The sequence below is a fragment of the Lineus longissimus genome, chromosome 6 (assembly GCF_910592395.1).
Source record: "Lineus longissimus chromosome 6, tnLinLong1.2, whole genome shotgun sequence".
Lineage (NCBI taxonomy): Eukaryota > Metazoa > Nemertea > Pilidiophora > Heteronemertea > Lineidae > Lineus > Lineus longissimus.
Window position 1 is genome coordinate 1,813,695 of NC_088313.1, and position 27,990 is coordinate 1,841,684.

Consider the following 27,990-nt stretch of genomic DNA (forward strand, 5'->3'; position numbering starts at 1 on the left):
TGCTAAACGATAGATTAAGACTTGTCTAGGCGATTTAGACTTGTCTAAGAGAAAAACACCTTTTATAAGTTCGGGCCAACATGTTTAAACAAATAGCTTACATGTGTAGGCCTACACTTCAGTTGAACACAAGACTGCAGTATGACCTTCCTCGGCAGGACATGATGACCAGACAGGACACCGATTTTGGTCCAAGATATTTCAATGTTCTAACATTTCACATTTCGCTACAAGAGGAGGAACAACCCTGGCTACCTCACTGGTAACCTGCTCCATGTTGTTCGACCTCTGCAGTCAGGACAGCAAAAATGACAGCATTTAGGTGAAGAAGGAAAGCACAACGTCGGCACCTGACACACCAAGCCAATGACTGTCAAAATCCTGACAAAATGCCCCGAACTAGCAGGCCTGAGGGAGTTCTGACCATCTGAAACATGCCTCGGGGCCAGTTCTGCGGTGACCATGACGAATTACGGCAGACAACAGCACTCATCATCAAGACAGGACTATCCATCTAAGATGGAGAATGCAGTAGAAAAAAGAAACAGATTTAAAATGTAGAATTTAGTTCTTTATTCATTCTAAATTTACATATGACATATTACAGTGCTATAGGCCAACACTCACAAATGTTGGTAACAGAGTTCTTGAAGTGTCCACTTCAACTATGAAATTACATGTACAATTTTCATAAATCCAACTCCGTTGCCTTAGTTTCTACATATTCCAATGCCTTTTGCTTCACTTCAGCCACTGATTCCTCAGTTCCAAATTTCTTCTCAAAGTCTAAGTATTTCTTGAAGAAGAACTTCATTCGTTTAGCCGAAACGCTCAGGTTGATGACTCTCTCGAACACGGCCCTGAAAATATGGAACAAAGGGTTAAAATCCAAATATTTGCTTCTAACTCCATTGTAAAGTGCCTTGGAGCATGCTTAGCTTGTACAAGGCACTATAATATCCGGTATTTATTATTATTATTATTATTATTATTAAGAAGATGTTTCCTTGCTACCTAATCAATCATTAAAGAGTCTCAGAGTTATTTACTGGTAGTCACACACGCCATGTTTGAAGACAGCACCTACATGCAAGTTCCCTCAACCCGTTCGCTACCGTAGGCTTTTGGCAGTGTACCATACCCCTGGCCCACACCTGGTGTAGACCGGGCAGCCTGGATCCCAACTTGGAAAAGTTTCATTGTAAGATAGCTAGCATAACCCAATCTTTGGGACAAGGTCTGCAACTAGGCCACATTCTAAAACGCCAAACATTCAAACTATCACCCACCTCACTGCATCAGTATCTCCTTTCTTTGTCAACATATCAATGTAAACAGACCAGAGATCTGTCCGCTTCGGATAGTTACTCAGGATATTCTCAAACATGGTCGTGCCCCTCTCTGGTTCACCGAGTTTGAATTCCATCTGCGCAAACTTGGCTATGATCTCAACATCTGGAATTGCAAGTAAGAGATGAGAGCTTTATCAACATCTGTGTTTGCAAAGAAGAGAGATGAGAGCTTTCTCAACATCTGGGATTGCAAAGAAGAGAGATGAGAGTGTGATCAACATCTGTGTTTGCAAAGAAGAGAGATGAGAGCTTTCTCAACATCTGGTATTGCAAAGAAGAGCAGTGAGAGCTTTATCAACATCTGGGATTGCAAAGAAGAGAGATGAGAGTGTGATCAACATCTGGGATTGCAAAGAAGAGCGGTGATAGCTTTATCAACATCTGGAATTGCAAAGAAGAGCGGTGAGAGCTTTATCAACATCTGGAATTGCAAAGAAGAGCGGTGAGAGCTTTCTCAACATCTGGTATTGCAAAGAAGAGCGGTGAGAGCTTTATCAACATCTGGGATTGCAAAGAAGAGCGGTGATAGCTTTATCAACATCTGGAATTGCAAAGAAGAGCGGTGAGAGCTTTATCAACATCTGGAATTGCAAAGAAGAGCGGTGAGAGCTTTATCAACATCTGGAATTGCAAAGAAGAGCGGTGAGAGCTTTATCAACATCTGGAATTGCAAAGAAGAGCGGTGAGAGCTTTATCAACATCTGGGATTGCAAAGAAGAGTGTTGAGAGCTTTAGCAAAATCTGGGATTGCAAAGAAGAGAGATGAGAGCGTGATCAACATCTGGGTTTGCAAATAAGAGCGGTGAGAGCTTTAGCAACATCTAGGATTGCAAAAAAGAGAGATGAGAGTGTGATCAACATCTGTGTTTGCAAAGAAGAGAGATGAGAGCTTTATCAACATCTGGGATTGCAAAGAAAAGAGATGAGAGCGTGATCAACATCTGTGTTTGCAAATAAGAGCGGTGAGAGCTTTAGCAACATCTGGGTTTGCAAATAAGAGATGAGAGCTTTATCAACATCTGGGTTTGCAAAGAAGAGAGATGAGAGCGTGATCAACATCTGGGTTTGCAAAGAAGAGCAGTGAGGGCTTTATTAACATCTAGGATTGCAAAGAAGAGATGAGAGCTTTATCAACATCTGGGATTGCAAAGAAGAGAGATGAGAGCGTGATCAACATCTGGGTTTGCAAAGAAGAGAGATGAGAGCGTGATCAACATCTGGGTTTGCAAAGAAGAGCAGTGAGGGCTTTATCAACATCTGGAATTGTTAAAAGATAGATTGAAAGCTCTACAGTTGTTGAATCTCTTACACTGCAATACTGATAAAGATTACGTTGGACTAATTCCACTGACCAGTCAGCCTCTGACCTCCTACGATAGCATGACATAGGCCAAAGTTAACACCAATTCTTCGAGTCCAATTCACTGGAGACAAGCAGTCTTGATTATTTTGACACCTTCTTCCGACACTTACGATGTTTCTTCTCGAGACTCTTCAAACTTGCTAAAGCTCTCTGCATGAGTTTTCTGGCCGACTCGAGCTTATTGTTCCTGAAGTAGAATAGACCGAAGTTGACCCAGACGTCCGTCCTCAAGCTGAACCTCTTCACCATGGTGTGGTACGATTGTTCTGCTGCCTGAAGTGAAAAAAAGTTAAAAAGTTAAAGTCTAATATCAACTACGATATAGGTTATCACCGACTTCACATTTTAACCCCAGTCTGTCCTGAAACCTTTCAGTGGACCTCAGATGAGCTGTTAAACCAGCGCTACAATCAGGGCATTTCTGACTGGTACCCATTTATACTCCATGGTGCAGAGAGCCAAGTATGACAAAGCGACTTGCCCACAGTTTCACGCCGGCCGACGGTGGGGATTGAACCAGGGATCCCTAGACCGCTAGTCGAGAGTCCCAGCCACTACACCACAGCGGCCTCAGGAAGATGGCACAGTGGAATTGCATCTTGACAAAACAACCAACAATAACTAATAAAAAAAACGGCCAAATGTTACCTCAATTTTCTCGGACTTCTCATAAATTGCTATGAGCTGTTGGTAGACCTTCAAAGGATCGTTGTGCTGGATGGCTCTCTGAAACAACGTCTGCAATGTCTCTGCCGTGCCGTACATATTCTCAAGATTCAGATACCCGACCCAGACGTTCAACTTTTCCTGCTCTTCCCTGAAATGTACAATAATGATAATTTTTGAGTGACTTCAAAGAAATTCGACCAGTAGTTTGTACTACAGAGCCCAAAAAGTCATGGATAAAGAATAAAACAATGGCCTCGTATGCACAATTTTTGACTCGCAAAAGGTAGCCTAAATAAGTAAGGTTTGTACACTGAGACTTTTTATGACATCAACAACATACATAGCCACCATCAAATTCTCTTGTTACAAATTTGAACCAGCTCAAATTACTGCAATCTATGCGTGATGAGGGCATCCAGTAATAGTTTTTTTGGTTTATTTCATATTTCATACTAAAACCTGTCATTACTGATCAATTGTCAAATAGTGCTTGTCAGATTCTCAAATGAATCTCGACGTCGTATAGATTTGGATATCAAAGTTGCAAAGAATGACAGGTGACAAATTGAAGTACCAGACAACATAAATTATTGGGAAGAGTTGATGCTATTTCCTTTCAGGCACCAAACCTCAAACAAATGTGTTCGTAGCTCTTGTGATACATCACAACCATTTGGCATGTATGGAGACAGGTTGTGCAACCCGATCACAAGGCAATGGGTGATATGAATAAAGACTAGTAAATGATTTTACTTCAGTTTTGTACAGAAAGGCCTAGTGTAAATGTACATGGGGTTTTCAGTAAAACCAATTGCTAGTCTTTATTCATATCACCCATTGAGTCTACTTCCCTTTCAGACATCGATTCGTCAGAGAATCACAACCATCTAAGAAATTTAAAGACATCTCGAGAGATGAATCATTCACAACCGAACGCACTCAAATGGAGAACCACGGACGAGGAGCAGAGACAAGGAAAATACCCAGAGTTGGAAATGGTCATAGTAACACTCCAGAAATGTATTTGTGTCTACATTCCTATTGGCGTGGTTGGCAACATTATTTCCTTCCTTGCGACAGCATCAAAGGACAACCGAAAGATCAGCGTATGTGTCTACATGTCCGCACTCTCTGTTGTTGATACCATGGTGCTTCTTACCCAGGGAGCTTACTTGTTACTTAATTTCATCCTTTCGACGGAATCGAGTACCCAGGAAGTCCAAGTAGCCAGCAACGTCCAGCAGTAAGTATGTGCAGTCAATATTTTCTCTTGTTTTAACAGTGCAAATGGAACATCAGCCCAAATGCAAGAAACCCACAAGACAAAGTCAAAATGAATCACGCTAGACAATTAAGGGGAGAACGGTCAAAACAATTATGATCTGGATTGTACGATTTGACCCGAGTTAGCTCTCAATGCGTCGACACTTTCCTTATAGAATGATGCACTAGTAAGGCGTTTTCTGGAGCCATGGATCTACCCTGTGACGTCCTGGTGCTGATATCGATGTTTCCGACGTCACACTGATGGCGCTTGATTACCCAGCTACTGCGACGATAATGAAAATGACGTTGCGTCGTAATAGCGGGGTGACGTGAACTCGGATATCGGCCTGCACTGCACTCGCACTGGCGGGAGATGTCTCGCACTAGGACTTGTGCGTACTAAAAGTTACGAATAACATGTTTTTCTACTCTCTAAGAGCTAAAACAAAATCGAGAAAGCATCGAACACGTTCAGAAAAATAGTTTACTGATGAACCAGAAGAACAAACATGCTGCAATAAAAAGCCACCTGTTCCTTTAAAGGCCTTTGCAAACATACAATGACAGTGCCATCAAACTCACAACCACGCAGGATTTCAAAAATAAAACACTCAGCTAATGATTCCTACTAGACGAAGTCAAAACCACGTGAGATTTCAGTAATTCGAATGAGACTCAAAACCGAGGTTCCTTGTACCTGGTGTCTATGCAAGGGGAAGCTAAGACCCCACCAAGTGAGAAACATGAGTAGCTTGCGTGGACTCTATCTCTCTCGCCAAAGTCGGACCACTAGGCCAATTAACCCAATTGGCGCCTAACCGTAGTGGCACGCAGGATACGCTCATCCCGCCTTGGAGGAGGATTACTCCTAGGAGAATGACCCCTCCAAGTGCAGAGCGAACGCTGAAGAAGAAGAAGAAGATTCCCACTAGACGAAGTCAAAACCACGTGAGATTTCGGTAACGGTACATCATTTTCTTTTACAGGTACATCTGGTACTCCAACAACACATTCGGTATGTTGTCGGGACTTTTCCTAGCAATGATGAGCACCGACCGTGCCATAGCCATCCAGTTTCCCTTCAGGGCAAAATCAATCTGTACACCACTGAACGCAAAGAAGGCGATCATTTTGGTTAGTTTTATTCCAGCGGCCCTAAACATCAATCTCTTCTTCACATATCGTACACAACAGGACACCCTGACAGGCTCAATAACGGAGGTCCTTGACTACCCTAACCCTAAATGGGTCGAGACCGTCGTTGGGTTGTACATACTCTTATTCGGGACTATCTTCCCCTTCACTGTCATAATTTTCTGCAACACTCTCATAATACTCAACGTGCAAAAAGCATCGAGGAGAAGACAAAAGATGGATGCAGCGAATAAACCGGGGACAACTGGAGAAAAAGAAAATCACCTAACCAGGATGCTGATTTTGGTTTCTCTCACATATCTGATTCTTTCAATACCCCTCCGATTGTCAACTGTCGTTTTTAAAATCCCCGAACTTGCCAAGATGTACGATTTGACAGATGACTATTGGCAGTTACGTCTGTACCTTGTGAAGATGGTTTTATTCACCTTGTGGACCCTTAACTTTGCCGTGAACTTCTATATGTACCTACTAGGAGGTGGACAGAAGTTTCGAAACGAAACCAAGAAAGTATTTGCTCAAGCCTGTAAGAGAGCATGATGGCATTGTGACTCTACTGGGCTCTTGACAAAGAGGACGCGAGTTCAAATCCCTCCATGCCGATCTACCAGCGTTGTGCATATATCAATTTTAGGATTGATGTTCACCGCCGGTTCTAGTTGGCACGAAATCCCGCCTGAGTTACCTAGTTCTCTGCACATCAAAAACTTAGTGACGCACCGACTCAAATATTGGTTTCGATAAAAGATCGCTTGATGCAGAAGCACTTTGAACTAGGACTCTGAACGTGGAAGTAGAGCCACCTAAGGATTATTTGCCAGAAGTTATGCAACATGTCAACTGTCAGGCAATGCGGCAAGTTTACTTACAATCATTTCAGTTCACAACAAGATGTGATTTTTCATAGTGTGGATGTTTATGAAAATTAGTGTCTCTTGGCCAACAAAACTGGTCATGGATCACAATCAAGTCTCCTAGACGGTCTCAACACGGAATCCTCACAGAGGTCTGTTAGAATTCCCCGAGTCGAGGCATTCCCCGTGGTGACATCGACTGGTCGCAGCTGAAATGCTGGAAGTCCAACTCTCAGCTGATCACCTTGAAACATCTCAAATGTGGGCAGAACAGTTTTTAGCCCGAATTGAAATTGAAAGTCATACCATACCTGAATGAAATGCACTTGAGCGCCCTCTCGGCCACAGCACGTGCCTTTTCAATCTCCGCGGTCTCTAAGTGGAATGCCATATAACGCAGCCAAACTAGGGAGCTGTCTGGAGACTGGACACACAGTCGGTCGAAATCCTCCACTGTTTCAGGCAAACGCTCATTGTCAAGGTAAAGATTTTCAGTCTGTTCATGGAAGGAATGAAAACGATTAGGTACATATAAATGGTAGAACGGTTGGTGCAGCAACAATGTGGCCTGGAAAGATCAAATTAGTACAGATGGTCGAGTCTGAATGTCGTCAGGTGGAAAGATTACGATGTGTTTGACGTGTTGCGTGTCATTTTTTCAGCCTTCATTATCATAGGAGAAGATTTGATGACGATTCTGCCCACTCATATATTCGCGATGACATGGAAAGTTAGGAATTTTGAGACGTCCCTTACCTCGTAAAGTTTCTTTTCCTCTGCCCTCCTCTCGGCCCGTTTCACCTCCTTCGTTTTCTTCACCGCCATTTTCTCCGGCTCCACGTCCGATTCATCATCGGAGCTCTCCTCCTTTCTCCCAGACGTCACCGTCGGCAAACTGAAGGAATTATCCCAGGTGAAACCCGAGGACAGATTCAACCGCGACTTCGTCGTCTTCTCAGTCACCTCATCTTCGGATTCAGAATCCACGCCAACATCATCTTTCTGATCATCAATACCGCTATCCGAATCATGTGCGAGTTTCAGCCGTTTAGCCGCATCATCTTGGTTGGCGATTTTCCGTTTCTTTGAAGTTGCCTTTCTTTTGGTTATCTTGTATACCTCATCGATTGACTCTGCGACTCCAGTGTCCTTCTCTAGCAAGGACAAGGTCACCTTACGCTCATCTGCGTTGATACTGAAACGAAAAACTGAGACATGACACCCCGGGTAAACTATGTCAATGTGATTAACCCACTGAGGGGTGCTTGCACAATAGGCCTGTTTGATCTGCAATAGGCCTATGTGTAAGAGTTGCTCCTCAAGCGGGTCAAATGGCTGACACAGTGTGTCTGATACCTTGACCATCACGTGACTGACTTCAAGATTAGTATAAACTAAGCTTAATAAGCTCACAACATCTATACCTAGACCCCCAAAAGAGGGATTTAAATCACTGCAAGATGTGATTATGATTGCGGCTATATGCGACAAAATATCTCTGGTCTGCGGGAGAAGTAGTGCGCAACTCACCTGAGGACTTTGGCAGTGACAACTTTTCCAGTGTAGAAGACCTTCGATAGATCGATGAAGTACCACTCGGAGAGATATGGTGCGTCTACGTGACCTACGACATCAGCAGCCAAACTGAAATCAAACACGTTACGAGGGATTCAAGAAAATACCTATGTAAAAATGTCAACATTTAAATCATGTTTTACAATGTCTGCTTGCAGTTGGAAATGATTTTATGAGACTTCATAAAAAGTTCTTCTTTGGGTTTATATAAATATGGGCTCCGGCACACTCGGCAGGCAGCCAGATGGAGGTCTGATTAGCCAGGGTGATGATACAAGGAAATGTTTGCCAGGTAAACATCAATACCAATAACAATATCCAAGTTTTACCTCACAAATGCTCCCTTGGAAGTGCAGCTCCTGATGAAACCCCTAAGGACGGTACCGGGGTGCAAATCACTCAAACTCTTGATCTCCACATCCTTGACTTTAGATGATGACTCAACCCTGAAAACCAGAGTAAGTGCTGTCACATTCATGTTTCAAACAACAGATAGGAAAGTTCTTGCAACCACCAATCCCAGCGGAGAAAGTAAGAGACTTTACATGCCCTTAGTCGTTTGATTCAGAGAAAGAATATCAGAAGGCATGGCAAAAACTTCCCGAAATAATTACCTCGATTTCCTAAGTGAGAGAGTACAATATCTATCATCGGTGCACGTCTTGATGTAACACTTGACAAACTGGTCGACTTTGTAGTTCTCCAGCGGTTTCTCAGAGTAGGCGTCATCGAGATCCGTGATGGCAACATTGCCCCAGTGACTTCCAGGAAGCTGGAGTCGGAGATGTGACGGTTTGACATCTGTGATCCAACTGTTCACTACAGCACCGGGTACAACTTCGTAATTGGCTGAAAGGTTCATAAAAACTTATGTCATTTTTCATAAAATGGTAAGATTACTTTGCGAGTCTTTTATCATTCCTTACAGCCATCCAACGCTGAAAACCAGTACCGTTCTCTCCGCCACCCCAGATGCCATACATTGTGGTGTTTTTCAGGGCTGTGTACCATTTGTGATCACACTATTATTACAGTTTAGGCCATGGGAATTATTAATCCTGTTTACCGTCCACCTCCCGCATGGGTTCTGAGCGAACATAAAAAATATTTTCATTATTTTTTTAAAAATCTATTTATTTTATTGTTGCCATCATTTTTTTATTTAAATAATCTTTCCAGTGGTTCATCTTTACCTTAAATGATTGAAAAACACAATAAAAACTTGGCAGGGTAGTCTCTTCATCATAATAATCACATTTTTTCAATGCCTCATGTTGATGACCGACCTGATTTCCATTTACTGGAACTTGCTGAATCGCGTGTTTTGACCAGTAAATCAGACTGTAAACCGATAATGAATAATGAAAAATGAAAAAAAGCCTCATCATCTTTTTAAATCACTCGGACGGTAAACAGGATTAATCATTCCTATGGCCTTAGTGACATGAGGTCAGACAAGTACCTTTAGCCAGATCTATCTGAAAAACACAACGTCAGTCCTCCAAATAATTCGTTCAGCTTTTTCCTAATATGCCATACAATTGTCAAACTTCAAGGCAACTTCGTGTACATGTAGAACTATGAAGATATACTCACAAACAAGAGACAATTCCAATGATTCTCCTTTAGCCTTGATCACAGTAGCATTATAACCATGGCCTATTTCAAAATGGCTAGGAGGATTATTCAGGATGTCCAAGTCTGAGGATGCGTTGAGGATGTACACTCGCCCTCTGCATTCAGGTGTGATCCTCATCCACAGGCAGTTACCATCAAACTAGAACAATTTTAAAAAGTTGGAAATTACGATCTCATATCAACTACATGTATTATATCTGACTTCACACTCCAACCACAGTCTATCCTGAACCATCCTGAGGAAGTCAGGGGTTGTATTCGCTTTTCCGGCCCTAGCCATTGTGTTTGACGCACAATGCCGGACTGCTGATTAGTTGGAATAACACGTGAAATCGATACTTACATGCTGGAAAAAAGCTGGAACAACATCACCCACTTCGAATTTCTTTGGTATGGCATCACTGAGCTGAGAACCTATCTCTTGAAGTTTACTAAAAGACAAGTTTGCAAATATGAATAATTACGCCTTCCTGTGGCGTGAAGCAATGCAAACTGGTAAGGATCAAGGTAAAATATGATTCAATTGTCGACTTAATCAAAGCTTATTGACTGAAGAGACTTACCTTTTCTTTAATGTACATTCTGGTATGGATTTCTTAAACTTGAGAGCTGACAGGGACTGGACCCTCCTAGGAAAGACAATAAAACAGATGAGATCAAAAATTTTTTGAAATTTAGAGACTCAAAAGCCTAGTGTGTATGCACAATTCTAAACATCTAGATTAGATATTTGGTGAGGACGGACGCCGGACACTACGGTATTGTGAAGACTTCACTACAGTGACCCAAAAACTATCATTACTCACAATACTACCAAGGTATGACTTACTTCTGTGTCTTCACATCTCTGAATCCAATGATTTTGACCTTGACCTCCTGATTGACCTTGAACCCAGAAAGAGGAGTAGCACCCTGCAGAAATAAATCCCTATATATGTATATTACAAAGAATTAATAAAGAAAAACAATGTTGAATCAACACTACAGCATCTCATCTAACACTTGCTACATGTACCAATTTCCGAAAACAGGTGGCTTTTACAATATAATTTGGCTCACGCAGAATGGCTACTGCTACACCTGGCCGGCAGCTGCTCGATTTGTGTCACAAAATACATGCTTAATTAAGAAGTGCTAATCAGATTAATGGTGTATCAATGAGGTTCTTAAAACCCCTCTAAGACAATACTTTACTTACATCCATAATAACATCGTCGCTTGCTTCCGAGACGAACACTCTTGCTGGAGTTCTTACGATACGTATGTTCAGTTGGAAGGGTAAGACCTCATTGATTCTGAAAATAGGAAGTCAGTTGATAACCAAGGGGTACTTTATGTAGCGGCGAAGGTTTGCAATGCACAAAGCTTCGAAACGAATATCTGTGATCATCTTCCTTGCTTGATAGTATTATTTATTTATTTATTAAAAACATTTTTATAGCGCTTAACGTTGTTAAAACTTCTAAGCGCTTTACAATTAATAATAATAAAATAAAACATTAATACATGATAGAATAAAAGTCATTACTAAAGAAAACATTCAAGTGGGATTTTTTTTTTTAAAAAAAAAAAAAAAAAAAAAATCAAAAGAATTTCTTAAAAATATGAGTTTTTAGTGCAGTTTTAAAACGACCCAGGGTATTAAAAACCTGAGATCTTTACATTACAATAGAGACATACGATTCTACAAGCACAGACTCCTAGACTCTCTCCTTACCTGCCAGTGACAACGTCACCAAGCTTGAGGTCATGTCGGTCAACTTTTGACGGTGCCGATAAGGAGTTCTTCAAATTTCGTTTCTGTAGTGCCTCCTCATGCATGTACCAGCTGGCCAGGATCATGTCCTCTTCAACTCTGGAACAGAGAGTAGGGAATATAGAACTCACACTTTAAATCCAACGCAGTGATAAAGAACAGAAATAAGTCTACAACAAGGAGAACATTTTCTTGTACACGCACTCATGAACTTAACCCTTTTACAGCGGAATCATTTTTCCCGAGCAGCACCAGCCCGTGTGGATAAATGGATAACGACACAGAACAGTACTCAATTTTATCTGCGAGGGCAAATAATATTCAGAACCAAGTGTCCGACTGTCGCCATCTATAGTATTTGGATCAAACTATAGTTTCCCCGAGTACATATGGCACGCGGCCTAGTATAAGGGATGAATCAAAATCTGTCTCATACCTTTTGATAATGACTCGGTTGATCTGGCTGACTTCAAATTGAGGTTTCTCAAACACATCATTCAGGTGCTGGAATCAAATAGAACAAAATATGTGATTGCAACTTACAATAAAATGGACATTTTCGTAAGTCCGTCTTGAAGTTCGATCTTTCTGTATTATATTCTTCATGGAGAAAACATTTAGTTATCAACTGGGGGTAACAAACACTTTTTTAAAATTTTTCATTTTCAGTCATTGGGAGGTTGGTGGATCCGAGAAATTGAAGAAAAATTTTTTTTTCAATTTTTAATTTTCAGTCATTTTGGAGATCAGTGGATCCGTGAAATTGGAAAAAAAAATTTTATTTTTTTTTCATTTTCAGTCAATTGGTGGTCGGTGGATCCGAGAAATTGAATAAAAATTGTTTTTTTAACCGAGCACCAAGGTATAAAAAAAGGGCTGGCCTCAACCCAGCCTTATGGCAAACAGATGTAAATAAGGAAAAAGTCAGGACTACTTTAAGGAGGGAGAACTTACTCTTTTGGCTGGTAGATAGGCTAGTTTTCCCGCACCATGAGCCTTCAACATCACCAGTACAAACTCATCCTTGACAAGGACAACTTCTGTCTGCAATTCCTGGCGCTCACGGATCTAAAAATTACAAAATTTTCACATCATCAATCATTTGGGGACAAGGCTCCATGAAGGAGGACATTTATATATCATAGCTAAAGTACCCACAGACAAGTGATTTAAATCATCGGATCCGCAATTATAATCACTGCTCTGCGCAATAAAAGATTGATGTAATCAAATAACAAACTTACACATCCTAAGCAGCATGCCCATTTCAGACCTTGCATATGATGTCAAAATTGTAGACATCTGGTCAAGTTTTGGGTAACAGAATTCAACAAATGCTTATAGCTCACCGCAGTAAATTTGTTTTCCTTCCTATGCCTGATGGCCTTGATGAGTCCAGGATTGATGGAGAGCTCGACACACTTTGCCACAGTATCAATGTATAGGATGAGTGCTTCCACTCTGTCACCTGGCTTGCAGTCCGTATCTTAGCGAAAACAGAAAAAATAGATCAGTTGTAGTTTTGACAAAATAAAGGCTGTGTTGATTTCAATCTGGAGAATTGGACAAGGGCTATCACCTCATAGAACAAGTGTCCAGGGGTCAGGTCAGGTCAGGATATGATTCTACAATGTTATCCAATCAAAGCTCCATACCTTTGAGATGTTGTAGCGTGACTATTCCACTAGCTCCACGCTCCAGTTGACAGATGGCGCCATGGTCGGTCATCTTGGTGACAGTCGCCGTGCACAGCTCACCCACTTTCAGACCACCAAACTTGGGCTTCTTTTCTGAAAATCAGATTACCAGTAAATACAACTTTAAGCTTCACCCTCAAGAATCAGTTCCCCAACTGACTGAGATTCTCATCTTAGTCATGTGTATTCAAGGCAGCCTTTCCAACTTACCAGGCAGCCTTTCCAACTTACCAGGCAGCCTTTCCAACTTACCAGGCAGCCTTTCCAACTTACCAGGCAGCCTTTCCAACTTACCAGGCAGCCTTTCCAACTTACCAGGCAGCCACACCAGCCGTATTGAACTCTCTTTATGTCAACAAATCAGTTATTTGTTATCACCAGTGCTAAATATTTGGATGGATAACAGATTACACTACAATGGGAAAGCAGACTTTTTCGGTCAGTTTTGTGGAGACTGATCAATCGCTATTGAATTGATCTGTTGATTTTGATATCTTCACACGCCTGTGATACATTTGGGACGCCATGGCGTGACGGAAGTCAGTACTGACAAAGAGAACATCTGTCGATATGCTTGGAGAAAGCACTCCAGCAATACCACACACAGGTACAAAACCCTGCTTATCACTTACTTTTCTTCTTTTGAGCATTCTGAAATGTATCAACTATTTTCTTTCTTTCCTCTAGGAATTTACTCAGCAGCTCAATACCAACATCCGTGTCACCATGGTAACAATCAAACATCCGCGAGCTCAGGAGGCAGCGTTTCTTTTCATGATCGACTTCAATCACTTTCGTCACCAGCGTCTGCTGTCGTTGGAATGGTGGTGGCGTTCCTTCTGGTAGCCTGTCATCACCGAGGTACTGAAATTTCAAAATAGCAAGCCATGATGTTATTGTCAGTCTCATCAGAGTTGAAGTGCTTTGTCCCCAAAGCTCAATCACTTGCTATTAGCAAGAAAAAAAGTTAATAACATAGCATACAGATAGACATATAAAGGATGCCTTTTCACTGTGTACACAAGTTTAAAGCGCCAACCCGTCAAAATGTCACCATAGTTTAGAACTTAATGAGACAAGACCACCAATGAATATTCATCATTTAGACGAGTGCATGTTTTTAACTCTCAAGTACAGATTTGGAAAGGTATTGAAAAGATATTTGCTGTGGCAAGTCTACAGATATAAAGAAATTATTTGATGAAAAATAAATTTTGAATTTTGCTAATTTGGTAATAGGGGGCGTATTTTGAGATTTTTCTGCCAGTTGGCTGAAAAGTGTGGAAATATCAATGTCTGTCCAATTTGTCGATTATCAAAAAATTTCCGTGGTCAACTACCAGTTTACTTTTCACCATTTACTTGCCCGACTGTCCGGAATATCGTATCAAAATTTCAGATTCACAACCCCACGCAGTATTTGATGCGTCGCGGTCAAACATTGACAATTTAACGGCTAAAAGGCTTAAAAAATCAATGGTGGTCTTGCCTCTAATACAAGTATTTCAAATTAAAAACACCTTACCCAATTTGGAACCAATCCTGAAATATTACCGAGTAGATCGACAAATATTCCATATGGCATTGTGTTTTTCACTATACCAGGGAACATCAATCCAAGCTGAAATGACAAAGACACAAAAACTATGCAGTGTTATAATCAGAGAAAAGGAACAACACGATGTAGCTTTTCAATGGAACCGAATTTTGGGAAGGGAGTTAGGGATATTTAGACCACTTCTGCATTCATCTAAAACAACTTTACTGATACCTAGAAAAGGAGAGAAAGGATGCCATACATTGGTCTGTTTCAAAGTGACATTTACCTGCAAATCAGCAAAAGTCTTCGGTAGGATTCCCTCCTGGCTGGCTGATACCAATGAATGTTTCAACGTCAAACTCTAGGCATTGGTTAAGGAAAAGATGACAAAAAACTCGGACAGCCATTTCAAATTCATCACAGGATGCAATAGCCAGCCTTAAATGGGGACTAAAGGCAAGAACCAGGGAACTTAGATTAGGTCACATGAATCTCCCTGATATTGGGGTCTTTTCTATCTCACTAAACATGAAACTATTCATATAGGAATATCACTATCGCTGAATCAACCATAACCAAGTTCCCTAACTATGCATACCAGTCCCCTAACTATGCATACCAGTCCCCTAACTATGCATACCAGCCCCCTAATTATGCATACCAGCCCCCTAACTATGCATACCAGCCCCTAACTATGCATACCAGTCCCCTAACTATGCACACCAGTCCCCTAACTATGCATACCAGTCCCCTAACTATGCATACCAGTCCCCTAACTATGCATAACAGTCCCCTAAAGACTACCAATCTGGTCCCCAAGCTCCTGCCTACAGCCCCCCCCATTGAATTATTTGATCACAGCAAATGACTGACACCAAACCTTTTTTCTAGATTTTACGAGTCGAAAAAAGTGCAAACATTTGGTGGTTCATACAACAGAAAATCCCAATAAACACAAAGTCATAAGCAAAGGATACAACACTCCCAGACTTGGACAGACACATGGCATCTTTGATCACCTCACCAACAGAATACGTGTTGAGAAGCAGGTGGCAGTTCTCCTGGAAATCGGACAAGTGCTTCTTGGAGATGAACGCCTTGATCTTCAAGTCTTCTATGTACACATCCAGCCCTGAGTCGCTCCTCCCTTTCACCTCGCAGTCGACAATCTGGCCGATTTCTATCTTCTCGGCGCCTTTCATTTGCCGAAGTTTGCTGGACTGTGTGATGTCTTCAACTCCAAGCTGCAAACATATTGGCATTTTCAATCTTAACTCACTTGCTACTCAACTAGCCGACTGGTGATTGCATTTTCTGGGCATGCATAGGTTCTCCCCGAGAAACCACCCTGAGTGGGTTCTCCTCGAGATCAAACCAGGGCCCTATTGCGCTGTAGCCAGCAGTGTTAAGGATAGGCTAGGCTACACTAGGCTATGAGGTTCCTAAACACATCATCACCTTGGATGGGGTATAGTCAAACCCTGTGATATTCTAAGGCGACAGAATCAAATCATTGATTTTCATTCGTTGTTCCCTATAATACTTTTAAAACTTTTCCATAACATTTCAGAGTGAGCTACCGTACCTTAAAAGATAGGGTTATTCGTTCATCCTCAGCATTCCAGTTGAGTATTCGAGATTTCACCACCTGTCCGGAATAGAACACTTTCTCGGGATAGTCAATCTTCTCAAAGCTCAACTCCCTCTTTGGCACAAAACCCTGTAAACAAGATAGAGAAACTCTGACTAAAACAAGTCAACAGAACATCACCCTATTAAAATAAAAACATATCAGTTCCAACCAGTATTTCCATTTCCCATTCCTATCATATCTTTTATATAAAACAGAATACATATAAAGGTAATCTTATGAAACAACTAATGGACACGATCGCTCTATCATAACAAATCATGGCTTGCAATGCGACAGCATAACTTCAGATACATGTGACGAAAATTCATCAAAAACTCAAATTCATGCTAATACAACTCCTGAAAATTTCATTCCAACTGCTGCCGATCGTGCTAATGATGTCCTCAAAGGAGTACAGACACTGTCTGATATTCAAAATGGCCGACACGGCGGCCATCTTGATTGCATTCACCTACCTTGACTCCATTGTAGAATGCCACCACAACTCCAGCAGACATCACCTTCACAATATACCCTTCTACGGTCAGCCCCTGTTCCAGTTGGTCAAAACTTGTAAGAACCGGCAACTCAGTTTGGATAAGGGATTTTTTGTTTGTCAGAATCAGCTTGTTGTCTTCAGATAAAACAGACAGAACCTGCAACGAATTCATCACATATAGGTAAGTCAGTGGACAAGTTTGTGAGTCAGTGTGGTCCAGTGCTCTAAGGTTGCAAACTCAATCTCCTAACATCATGGTTCTGATGCTCAATGACACATCTCACTCATCTCTTGGGCATGTCACTCGACTTAGAAAAGCTAATTCCATAAAATGAAATGGCCAGGGCCATTGTGCTCACCTCATGTGGAGGAAAGATGGATAAAGAGCATGGTCTTGTGTCATGTAGTGTTAGGTTTGATGTAGGTCCAAGCAATTACAATTTCCCCAAAATGGCCAATTTACAGTACATTCGACCTCTGTGACCTTGAAAAGTAGGTCAAATCAAAGAAGACCCGGGTGACACATTGAATGGATGTTAGAATTAGATGTACCTATGATATAAAATTGGTGCCAATCGGGCAAGTCATTACTAGGAATAATGGCATTTTGAAGAATTTAGGATTTGGCCCCCTCCCTGGAGGCCAAACGGCAAATCAGATCGCACCAAACTTCGGTACCTGAGATCACCTGACCAAGGGGTACATGTGTACTTAATTTGTGATCAATAGTCATTGCAGTTAAGAAACATGCCATAGTTACGGCCTGACGGCGAATTTACGCCATTTGACCTCTGTGACCTTGACAAGAAGGTCAAATTAAAAACCTGTGTGACATATACTGTATGGTGGTTAGATGTACCCATGATATCAAATTGGTGGCAATCGGGCAAGAAGTTAAGGAATAATCACATTTTTAAGGTTTTTGGATTTTGCCCCCTGGTGGTCAAGTGGTGAATCATATTGGACCAAACTTTGGTCCCTGAGATCACCTGACTAAGGGGTAAATGTGTACCAAATTTGGTATCAATAGTCATTGCAGTTTAGAAACGTGCCATCGTTACATCCTAACGGCTAATTTACACCATTTGACCTCTGTGACCTTGAAAAGGAGGTCAAATCAAAAACCCGGAGGATATATGATGCACCTTTGCTAGAAGTACCTACCATATTTTTTTCAAAATTTCCCGACTACTATTAAGGGAGATATTGCATATTTTCACTTTTAACGTTTGGCCCCCTGGTGGCCAAACCATGAAACGAATCGGACCGAAACTTGGTCTCCCAGGTGTCATTACATAAGGGTACATGTGTACCAAGTTTCAACTCAATAGCTCTAACAGTTACGAAACGTGCCCTGCTAACGGACGACGGACGACGACGACGACGACGACGACGACGACGACGACGACGACGACGACGACGACGACGACGACGACGACGACGACGACGACGACGACGACGACGACGACGACGGACGACGGACGCCACGGTATGGGATAAGCTCACCTCTGCTAAGAGGTGAGCTAAAAAGTGTCGAGGCAGAAAAAAATTCATTCTTTGAGCCCGGTTCCTGTGTCAGTGCAAGGAAGTGATGCATCCAGGTAAAAAGAAGCGTCTGATTGGCTTAAAGATGGCGTTACTATGCCAAATACCCTGACTGAAGTCCAAACCTATTCACATACAATTTAACGCCCCCCCCCTCCTAATGTTATATTTTCACAGGTTACAAAAGTAAGTAGTCCTGAATTTGCCTTCTAACGTCCGGATCCTTTATTCTAAAACTGTTTCACAAGATTTAATACGCCAAAGTCATAGTTGATAAAATAGTTTGTCGGGATGACGATTCGTGCACATGACTGGAAAGACTCAGGAGACTGGAATAACTGGAATCACTAACTGCATGCCTAACTGCCGAGAGCGTGCGGATATGCTGTTTTATATCCACGTGCAGCTTTGTCTGCACCAATCAGGGGGCAACGTTAATGCGTCTCCATCCAATGAGGAGCCGCATCAACGCTGACGTAATTGATCACGTAATTGATCACGCTGGGGAGAATGGAGAATTATAAGTAGACCGTGGGAATTTTCCACGATTCTAAGAGCAAATGCAGAAGAAGATTCAGCACAACACAGGAACAGGAAAGTCTTAAGAACGTATTCAGAAAACAACTCACCCTACATTTCAATTCCTTGCCCTCGGTAAACTTCTTCTCGGGGTGTTTCAGCATCACTTCTGCAAGGTGCATGCTGGGAATGAAGCCTCGAATCTGATTGGTCACCTTGACGACTACACCAAACTTGACTAGTTTCTTCACAGTGCACTGCAAGCAAATAATCAAATCAGAAGTGGTTTTTTTTTCAAATTGTCACACTCGCACTTAAATGTGATATCACATGCTCATACACCAACCTCAGCTGAGCTCCTTTGTCTTCTGATTCAGTATTAAACCAGGTTTAAAAACCTGCTCATCGTGTCCAAAGGCCTTTATTCTAACATCAATAAGCTCCTTAGCCCAAACTGTAAAATTATGAGGTCGCTTGGGATTAAGCCAAGGATGACCCAGCAAATTCTGCAAACATTGACTTACTCCAGAAAATGAACAGTACAGTAACTCACCTCAACCAAAGACCCTGGAACAATGTCATTAAGACTGACATATTTCTGGTTTAAAATGCTTGGTTTCATGGTTACTATGGCAACATTGTCCATAAGATCGTAACCTGTGATGCGACATTTGATGGCCGATCCTTTCTTGACGTATTTGGCGACATCTTTCGTCTCGGCATCACTCACTTGTTTTATCTAAAGATTGAAAAAATAAGATCTTTCATTTTGACAAAAAGAGCATGACAAGGTTTTTGAAAGTACATGCACCCTCGATATCTGCGTTATCAATGGGTGATATGAATAAAGACTAGCAAATGCTTTTACTTCAATTTTGTACAGAAAGGCCAAGTGTAAATGTACATGGAGTTTTAGATAAAAGCATTTACTACTCTTTATTCATATCACCCATTGTCATCATTTCCAGACGACTGATCTTCCCAAGCCATTTTCCTTTTTTTTACGTTCGTTTCGCCAGCTGCAATCTCCATCATCCACAGATTTCCGGACAGCATTTACTCATCTCGGAAAACCTCAATAAATCATAGATCATATTGATCAATTAATGGAAAACACATATGCTAATGCCTTGCCAACAGTCAGCCCCAAGCTGTGCATGAATAGCCCAGGCCTAGCAGATGTTGCAGCATTTACAATGGACCATATGATATATACAACATGCAATATCAATAACTTCAATAGCTGTTCGAATGTGGCATGTGGCTTCACATACATAATCCATATGACTAGGCCTACACTTGCTGAGCAGGAACAGAATGCACATCATCTGAGCTAACCCAGGACCGAGCAAATGCTGTTGAAACCGCGATTCAGAAATTGGATTTCTTAAGGCACAGGAAATTCTTTCAACTCTAGCAAGAAAGGAAGTCCTGGTGAAGAAATGCGTTAAGTGAAATGCAACTAAAATGTGACTGCATTCTGATCAATCTTTGAAGTCTATCGAGGAACTCTACAATATCGAGACAATTTGTGGGACTGCCAACAAGATTTATGTTCGTGACAAATTTCTCTCATCGCACTGCTGGATAATTCTCACATCAACAGCACTAGCATCACCGTCTCTCAGAAAGAGAGAAAGCATTTGCACACAGCGTCCTGACTGGAAAAGTTCAGAGACTTTCTTTCCTATCAATGCTGGAAGAATCTATAGACTTCGAAATGTCGAAACCAGTTGACTTTACCCATCCATGGCGCCATGGCGATATCACTTTCAAAGTGGAAGGAAAGCGACTGTACGCAAACAAGACGATTCTGTCGATGTGGTCGCCAGTTTTCGAGGCGATGTTCACCAATGACTTTAAGGAGAAAAACGCCATGGAAATCAAATTGCCTGAGAAGGAATACGAGGAGGTACTCGAGTTGATGAAAGTTATACACCCGCCAAATAAACAAGTGGATGGTAAGACCGGTGACCAAAAGGTGGCAGTCTGATCATGGTGAAGTTGGAGGTGGTGGCATGTTGAGTGTACCTTAGATTGTGGTGGCACTGGCGGTGGGAGTGGTGTTGGTGGTGGAGGTCGATGGCATGTGGTGATGGCCAAGGAACTGCAGCTCAACAGAGCTCAGCTTGAGGAGATCTTTTCAGGTAACATTGAGCTCATATAAGAAGGGCAACAGATAACCCACACAGCATGTGTTACAGTGGAACTTCCCTTAGCGGACACCTCTCTATCAAGGACAACCTCTGTATTAGGGACACTCGTTTTAGTCCCAAATTGGTTGTTTCCATTCAATTTGACCTCTCTAATCAGGACACCTCTCTATTAAGGACAGCACTTGTCAGTCCCGAAGGTGTCCTCAATAGAGAGGTTCTACTGTAGTTTGCCTCAATTACTGATCAAAACTGCTGAAACGTTTCAATTCATCTCAGCTTTAAAAAGGGCAACTTCAGTTGCAGTAGTATGCATACACAATTTGAAATATTGAACTGCTAGTATATATGATTCTAGTTCTTCTGCAACAGTTGTAGCCAGGAAGCACTTGGAATGATTCCTGAAATTGACTCTGTGAAGTAGGATTCAGGAGCAGCTGAATTAAACAACTCAGCATACATAGGATTTGTTTGAACTGTGAATTATGAAATATTGACCAGATTAGTAAACACAAGTGTGTGATTCGGAAACTCGAATATTTGCTTTGGATTTCTGTCAAATATCATTAGGAATGTCATCAATATATCAGCCACCTGTTACCATTCAAAACGCATTTCTAAATCAAAATAAAGAAATTCCGATTTTGATTTTTGATAGAAAATAAGCAATCTGTGAAGTAATTATATTTGACATGTTCAGTTCTTTTAACACAAGCAAAAGAAAATTTACCTTGAGTAGCTATTTCATCTGTACACTATAGATTTTGTCAGCACTTCTGCATTTTCTTCCACAACAGCCGTCAAACACTGAGATACAAGTTTACTGTACGCAATGCACTCAACAGAATACGATGTACCCTCATGGCCAGCCCATCTTCTCTTCTCTTTTGTTCCACTAAACGAAACAGATTATTCCAACTGATTCATCCAATTACTGAATCCACAAGCGTCCAGAGGCCAAGCAAGTATAGGCCTACATAATAGAAGATTATTGTTTATTCAAGAATCAATTGTTTATCATGTTTTGTTCAAGATGTCAGAATGTTGTTGCTTGAAGAAAGGGCGGTTATTACAGCTATTGTCACAGTTCTTTCCTGGTCTTACCTTATTAGTTTCTCTTTATTTGATTTATATGACTCTAGCTTAGATGTAGCTACCCGGTACGAGGAATTATCTTCCATTTAAATAATCTGTTTGCTTTGCATCCCTAAGGAACCTGCTTTTTGCATTACTTACGTGACAAAAAACTGCAATAATTTTGTGGTTTTCATAGCCTTTAAAATTTCAGACAAAGGTTCATGTACATAGTGCACAACCATTGCTACACTAAAAACAAGATATTGGGTGATATGAATAAAGGCTAGGAAATGTTTTTACTTCATAATGTACAGAAAGGCCAAGTGTAAATGTACATGGAGTTTTAGATAAAAGCATTTACTACTCTTTATTCATATCACCCATTACCAAGCAGTGTTCAAGCTTATATGCTTGTCTATCATACATTGCTCAAGATATTTTTAATGTACTGCAAGCACCACATTTGAAGGCATTAATTGATTTACTCCAGCGAGAGGTGACATCTGGAGTTTACATATGTGCGTTCAAAGCAGCAGTCGATTAGCAACCCGGTGTATTTGACCCAGTCAATGAAAATAGCAATGCGGTAACATCTGTTGTTAACAGCCAAGAGTAAAATATTATTATTATTATCATTAAAAACATTTTTATAGCGCTTAATGTTGTTAAAACTTCTAAGCGCTTTACAATTTATAATAAAACATAACATTAATACATGATAGAATAAAAGTCATTACTAAAGAAAACGTGCAAGTGGGATTTTTTTTTTTTTTAAAAAAATCAAAAAATCAAAAAATCAGAAAATTCATTGAAAAGATTTCAGCAACAGTTGTTGTGGTGTGCTAATATTTCGCCAAAACACATGCCGCATGATGCCAGTCACTTGAAACCATGCCAATATTGACATTGCTGGCAAAGAAGAAGACATTGAATTGGACAGGCGCTGTTTCTACAGGACCTGACTATTGTCAAATTTAGGGGAATTATGGTAAAACCTCAAAACGTTTGTACAGGTTAAATAGCTTTACAAATATCTTTATTTTTCAGAGAACTGTGTATACTCCCTTCTACCCCTGGCTCGGGAATACCAAATGATCACTGTCCTTGAAAAGTGTGAGGCTCAACTCATGACCCAACCAGCTAACATGGAACACCTCATAATAGCAGAGGAGTATGGACTTTCAAAACTTTTGGACAGATGCATCAGCTATGCTGCCCAAGTCAGTTTGAATGATTTAGAACAAAAGACAGAGTACCTGAAACTGGAACCGAACACAATTATCGAACTTCTGCGCCGAAAAATCCAAGTTTTGGAAACAAAGCAGCAGGCTTTGAAGACGATTCAAGAGATTGCAAATGGGGACCGGCCGCATTGGAGATATGAATGTCTCGACGAGACGAGGGGCCCTCATAAACAGCGGTCTGATGTCTCGTGCGATGCCTGCTGTTACTGGATGTGCGATGAGATTCGCAAGAAAGCGAGACAGGTGATTGGACACTGATATTTTCAAAAGAGTTTTGTAATTTAGCTGTTATGAACCAAGCTATGCAGGCTTGCCAGTTAGCTGAAGCGGTGCTTTTCATGCACAAATAGACAATAACAAAATCTTTTCTGTGTTATTTTCAACTTCATTCAATGATGTCTTTAATGTTAGGCACATTAAAAAAAGGTTTGTGCAAGTTTAAATCTAGATACTGGGTTTCATAATTTTGTAATAACTTCTTCACATTTTCATCAACAAAAGTACAAATTTCATAACAACCAGTACACTTGAAGCATGCATATATTAATGCTGTAATAAATAACAATGTCAATTCATAATATTTCTTTTTCATCTTGTATTTCAATATGTTGTTAAAAATCAAACTTACCGAGACGAATCCTTTGATATTGTTCTCCAACTTGAGCCACGCCCCTCGCTTATTCTCAATCGTCTTGACCGTCGCTTCCTCAATGACGTCACCAACCTTGTACGCAGTATGTTGATCAAACTCGGGTGACGCCCCCTGGCAGAGGTGTGGCAGGAGCGACAGCGACACTGCTTTGCTTATCGGCTGGACATACAGGATGCATGCAGTTACCTGGTAGAAATATGGAGACAGGTTAGAATCCTCTATTACCCGTAACACATGACCTTAATAACGTATCGTCATGTACGACGTAAGATTTCAACACAGCGCTACGCATTATGATGTCAGAATGTCAAGCCTGCACCATACGCTGGTTGGCAAAACATATTTCTGCAAGCCATTTCCAGTAGCTTTGGGATCCAAATTCAACAAATCAGCTAGATAGAACTTGCTGGACATTTTATGGATTACAGAATTGGGCAGCTCTATCAATGCACAAGATTTACATGTACATATGTTCTTCTCATATGTTGAAAGTGAAAATCCTTCATACCTGCTGTGATTTTTCATACATCATCGGGCTCCCCGGTAAGTGCCTCTTTTCGACATAACCTTTATATCTTCCGAGAAACTTGACAAGTAGTCCTGCAGGCGTAGACTTGGATACTGTGGCGGCAACTTTCATCCCCGGTACAAGACTTTGGAACTCGCGACCTTCAGCTGGGGATACCTGACAACAAGACTAGGACATAAATTTGCAATCAAATTAGTCAATGATTTGGATAGAAACATACCAGTTCTGAAAACGAGAGCAATATGCAACTTTTCTGAATATCTTGAACCAAACTATAGACTTTCTCGATCAAGACCATTTATTTGGCGATTATCTGTTCCTGCCAAATAAAGCCAGAGGAACACATCGGGGTTTACAGTAATGGCCTTACACATCCATCAACCTACCACAGCTTCACCAACAGCCTTGATGTCAACACCAATTCCAACAACTCTCGTCTCGCCAGACTTCAGCTCCAATGCACTGTAATTCTTGAGAACGCATTGTAAATACTGCCCAATGAATAACGGTTTCCCTGGAAAGATTGAAAGGGATTCAAAATATTGAGAATTCCAAGAATAACGGTAAAATTTTGCTATTAAGGACACCCCAGGCACTGCACAATGCTGTCTTTAATAGAGAGGTGATATGAATAGAGAGGTCAATTTGAATAGAAATGACAGGTTTGGATCCAAAACCAATGTCCTTGATAGAGAGGGTGTCGGTAATTGTGATGTGAGTTGGTAAACTTTGATATTTGAAAATTAGGTTTTAAACAAAGTTCAACGTCCTTGTACCTTGATTTTTGGATCTGATGTATGTAGCAGCACCCTTTGAGGATAAGAACGCCTTTAACCCCTTGATGCCTATATCTACAGTATAACCATGGTCCTCAACACTCTCAACACAACCGCACAACACCTGGAAAATTTAACAGTAGAGAACCATTGAACGATTACAGCAAAATACAGGAAACATTCATCATGTTCACGTTTACACTAGCATTTTTTCCCACTTCTTCAACATGTAAAATGCACTAGAAGTCTGCAGCATCTTTTAAAATCTTACCATGTCACCGGACAATGCTTTCGTCTGAACATTCTGGTTGACAAGGTTGGGATCGAGCGACAGCTGAATCAGATCCCTCTCCTTCTTCCTGTTCACAACGGCAGTCACAATACACCGGACAACATCACCAACATGAAACAGCTCATTTAAACCATGCACGCCCTCCACCAACTCTTCATCTTCGCTAGCTAGTGCCTGCAGCTGTTTTGTATAAGTTTGGCATATTCCAGTCAAGGGGACAGTCCCCATCAATCCGTTAGGGAGGCCGACGTCCATATCGTACTCTCTGATTGCTCTGACGCGACCTAGGACTCGCATGCCTTCGCCAATCATCTGAAAGATGACATCAATGAGATAAGAACAAATTCAGAGGACAATTGTATCCATGATAAGAGTAAGGGCAGACAACAGTTTGAAATGAAATAGTTCAGGATGCCTCTTGACCAATACCCATTCTTACTTCAAGAATCTGTCGAGATTCATCGAAAACTCAACAAGCCAGCGACTTGAGAGCTAAATGGACCTTTCATCATTTCTCATTAATGGACGTCTGAACGAACGAATGGAAAGAACTAGTAAAGTTGTAACATTTTTCTGGATTCAGAAGTATCACGGGGTGTGTCATATCTGACATCTGTTGAACCTACCCTAAATGACAATTCCTGTATCTGCGACTCGGCTGTTTTTGTCACATCAATGCCACCCACTTCCACCATCTTACGTTTCTTTCGTTTCACTCCATCCTCATCCCTACGCTTTCTCTTCTTTCCAGGTTTTTCTGTTTCAGTTGACGTCTGAAAAAGTCATGTCAGTTGGAAGTCATACTGAGAAAATAGCAGTGGCAACATTAGTCAGGTTTATACCAGAGAAACAACTGTTTTAGGCTGATTTTAACAATTCATAACATAACTAGCAACATTTTAGAGAGCAGCCTGTGCGAGTGCATAGTTTTCCCTAGCTTTAGATGCAATCATGTAGGACCTAACAGCATTTTATCAAATTTTACGTGTTATTGGATACTTTTATTTAGTAGGTTCGCACAAGGATGTAGTTGTACATTACATATACTTACAACTTTGAATAAATCAGGTATTTCCTTCTTGTGCTTGGCTTTCGCAGACCGGCCGCTTGGCGGTGCCTTTCTCAAAGACCCACCTCTCGGGAAATCTTCTTCCGATGTCATTTTCAGTGTCTACTTTAAATGGAATAATCAGTAGAGTCTGTAACAAAAGACTGAAAAAGACAAGGAATTTTTCTCCATTTAGTTCCGACAATAGGCCCTTTGCTTGATTCGCCAGTACCACCTAGGGTCCCCAAAACAAACTATGTTTACAATAAAATAGGTTTTAATGGTCAATGACGCCAAAAATGCCTGGCATCTTATACCGTTAAGATCACCTTGTTCCATTCTGGTCAGCGCCCAAACAAACTTTGTGGAGCTAGAAATCTAACATGCTACTTGTGCGCATTAGAAGCGCGTTCGATTTCTAGCGCCGCGCTTCGGTACGCACCGGACCTCGGGCCTTGAGGTGCATGCCCAGTATGATTATGAATCAAGCCCGAACGCTCTCGCATCAGGCCCGAGTAACTTTAGGGTAAAGTAGCTTCAAAGAGAATGACCAGACACACTACCGGATGTGCGTTAACTACAAAAACGACTCATTACCCTTATTATCATTGAACAATAATTTCACATCCAAATATCAATTTCTTCCAAATGCTATTCTATTTTTGGCTCAAAAAATAGTCTGATGCAATAAACTCGTTTCGTGTATTTCACAGAGCCAGCATTTACATAGGTTGACGCTGACCAATTAACATCTATCTCTATCTCGGCTAATTTCCAACAGTGATGAACAAAAACAAGGTATCCGAGTACCGTATAGCCTAAATCTATGTAGGTATATTTTCTACATAGAAACATACAAAGTGATCTATTATCGGACAGTCACAATATGGCCTATTTCGCAAAGATTAAGCCATGGATTTGAAATATATGGATATCTATAAGTAGGGTGACTCTGTGGGTAATATGTAAATACTTCAGTAGACGAAAATTGCGAAGCTCGAAAGAGAAGTGGGTCTGTTTCTAAATTTTCCCATACGCACATGTTTCAGATGGTAGTCGCCATTTTGGCCTGCAGACCATTTCCAGGAAGACCACAGGGAGTTGTGCTCACATAGCGGTAATTAGAACAATAAATTGCGTTTCAAAATGTTTAATTGA

At 41.1% G+C, this 27,990-nt stretch overlaps 3 protein-coding genes across 5 annotated transcripts; 2 read left to right on the forward strand and 1 right to left on the reverse strand.

The window, feature by feature from the left end:
- Positions 1 to 189: 189 nt before the first annotated feature.
- On the reverse strand, positions 190 to 27,893 carry LOC135489091 (protein RRP5 homolog). 3 transcript variants are annotated; one of them, XM_064774255.1, is made up of 35 exons: positions 27,873 to 27,893; positions 26,836 to 26,996; positions 26,411 to 26,557; positions 25,764 to 26,096; positions 25,493 to 25,616; positions 25,103 to 25,230; positions 24,696 to 24,872; positions 24,164 to 24,373; positions 19,615 to 19,800; positions 19,172 to 19,318; positions 16,975 to 17,154; positions 16,451 to 16,585; positions 15,843 to 16,109; positions 15,152 to 15,226; positions 14,851 to 14,946; positions 13,958 to 14,189; positions 13,284 to 13,418; positions 12,978 to 13,114; positions 12,583 to 12,696; positions 12,065 to 12,132; positions 11,590 to 11,727; positions 11,071 to 11,167; positions 10,702 to 10,784; positions 10,436 to 10,501; positions 10,216 to 10,303; positions 9,831 to 10,011; positions 8,849 to 9,083; positions 8,564 to 8,680; positions 8,190 to 8,303; positions 7,416 to 7,854; positions 6,971 to 7,155; positions 3,364 to 3,532; positions 2,826 to 2,988; positions 1,290 to 1,455; positions 190 to 860 (listed from the first exon to the last, which is right to left on the reverse strand). In XM_064774255.1, the coding sequence occupies exons 2-35, from the start codon at positions 26,944 to 26,946 to the stop codon at positions 689 to 691; spliced, it is 5,415 nt and encodes a 1,804-aa protein (XP_064630325.1). In that variant the 5' UTR covers positions 26,947 to 26,996; positions 27,873 to 27,893; the 3' UTR covers positions 190 to 688. The 3 variants fall into 3 exon arrangements, with proteins under 3 accessions (XP_064630325.1, XP_064630326.1, XP_064630324.1); XM_064774256.1 differs by having other exon boundaries at positions 26,836 to 26,958; positions 27,873 to 27,891; XM_064774254.1 differs by having other exon boundaries at positions 27,806 to 27,881.
- LOC135489092 (cysteinyl leukotriene receptor 1-like) lies at positions 4,050 to 6,963 on the forward strand. The gene is made up of 3 exons (XM_064774257.1): positions 4,050 to 4,123; positions 4,243 to 4,627; positions 5,637 to 6,963. The coding sequence occupies exons 2-3, from the start codon at positions 4,299 to 4,301 to the stop codon at positions 6,343 to 6,345; spliced, it is 1,038 nt and encodes a 345-aa protein (XP_064630327.1). The 5' UTR covers positions 4,050 to 4,123; positions 4,243 to 4,298; the 3' UTR covers positions 6,346 to 6,963.
- On the forward strand, positions 20,257 to 24,067 carry LOC135489093 (BTB and MATH domain-containing protein 38-like). Its single transcript, XM_064774259.1, has 2 exons — positions 20,257 to 21,022; positions 23,339 to 24,067. Exons 1-2 carry the CDS (start codon positions 20,755 to 20,757, stop codon positions 23,791 to 23,793), a joined length of 723 nt encoding a protein of 240 aa, XP_064630329.1. The 5' UTR covers positions 20,257 to 20,754; the 3' UTR covers positions 23,794 to 24,067.
- Positions 27,894 to 27,990: the final 97 nt, after the last annotated feature.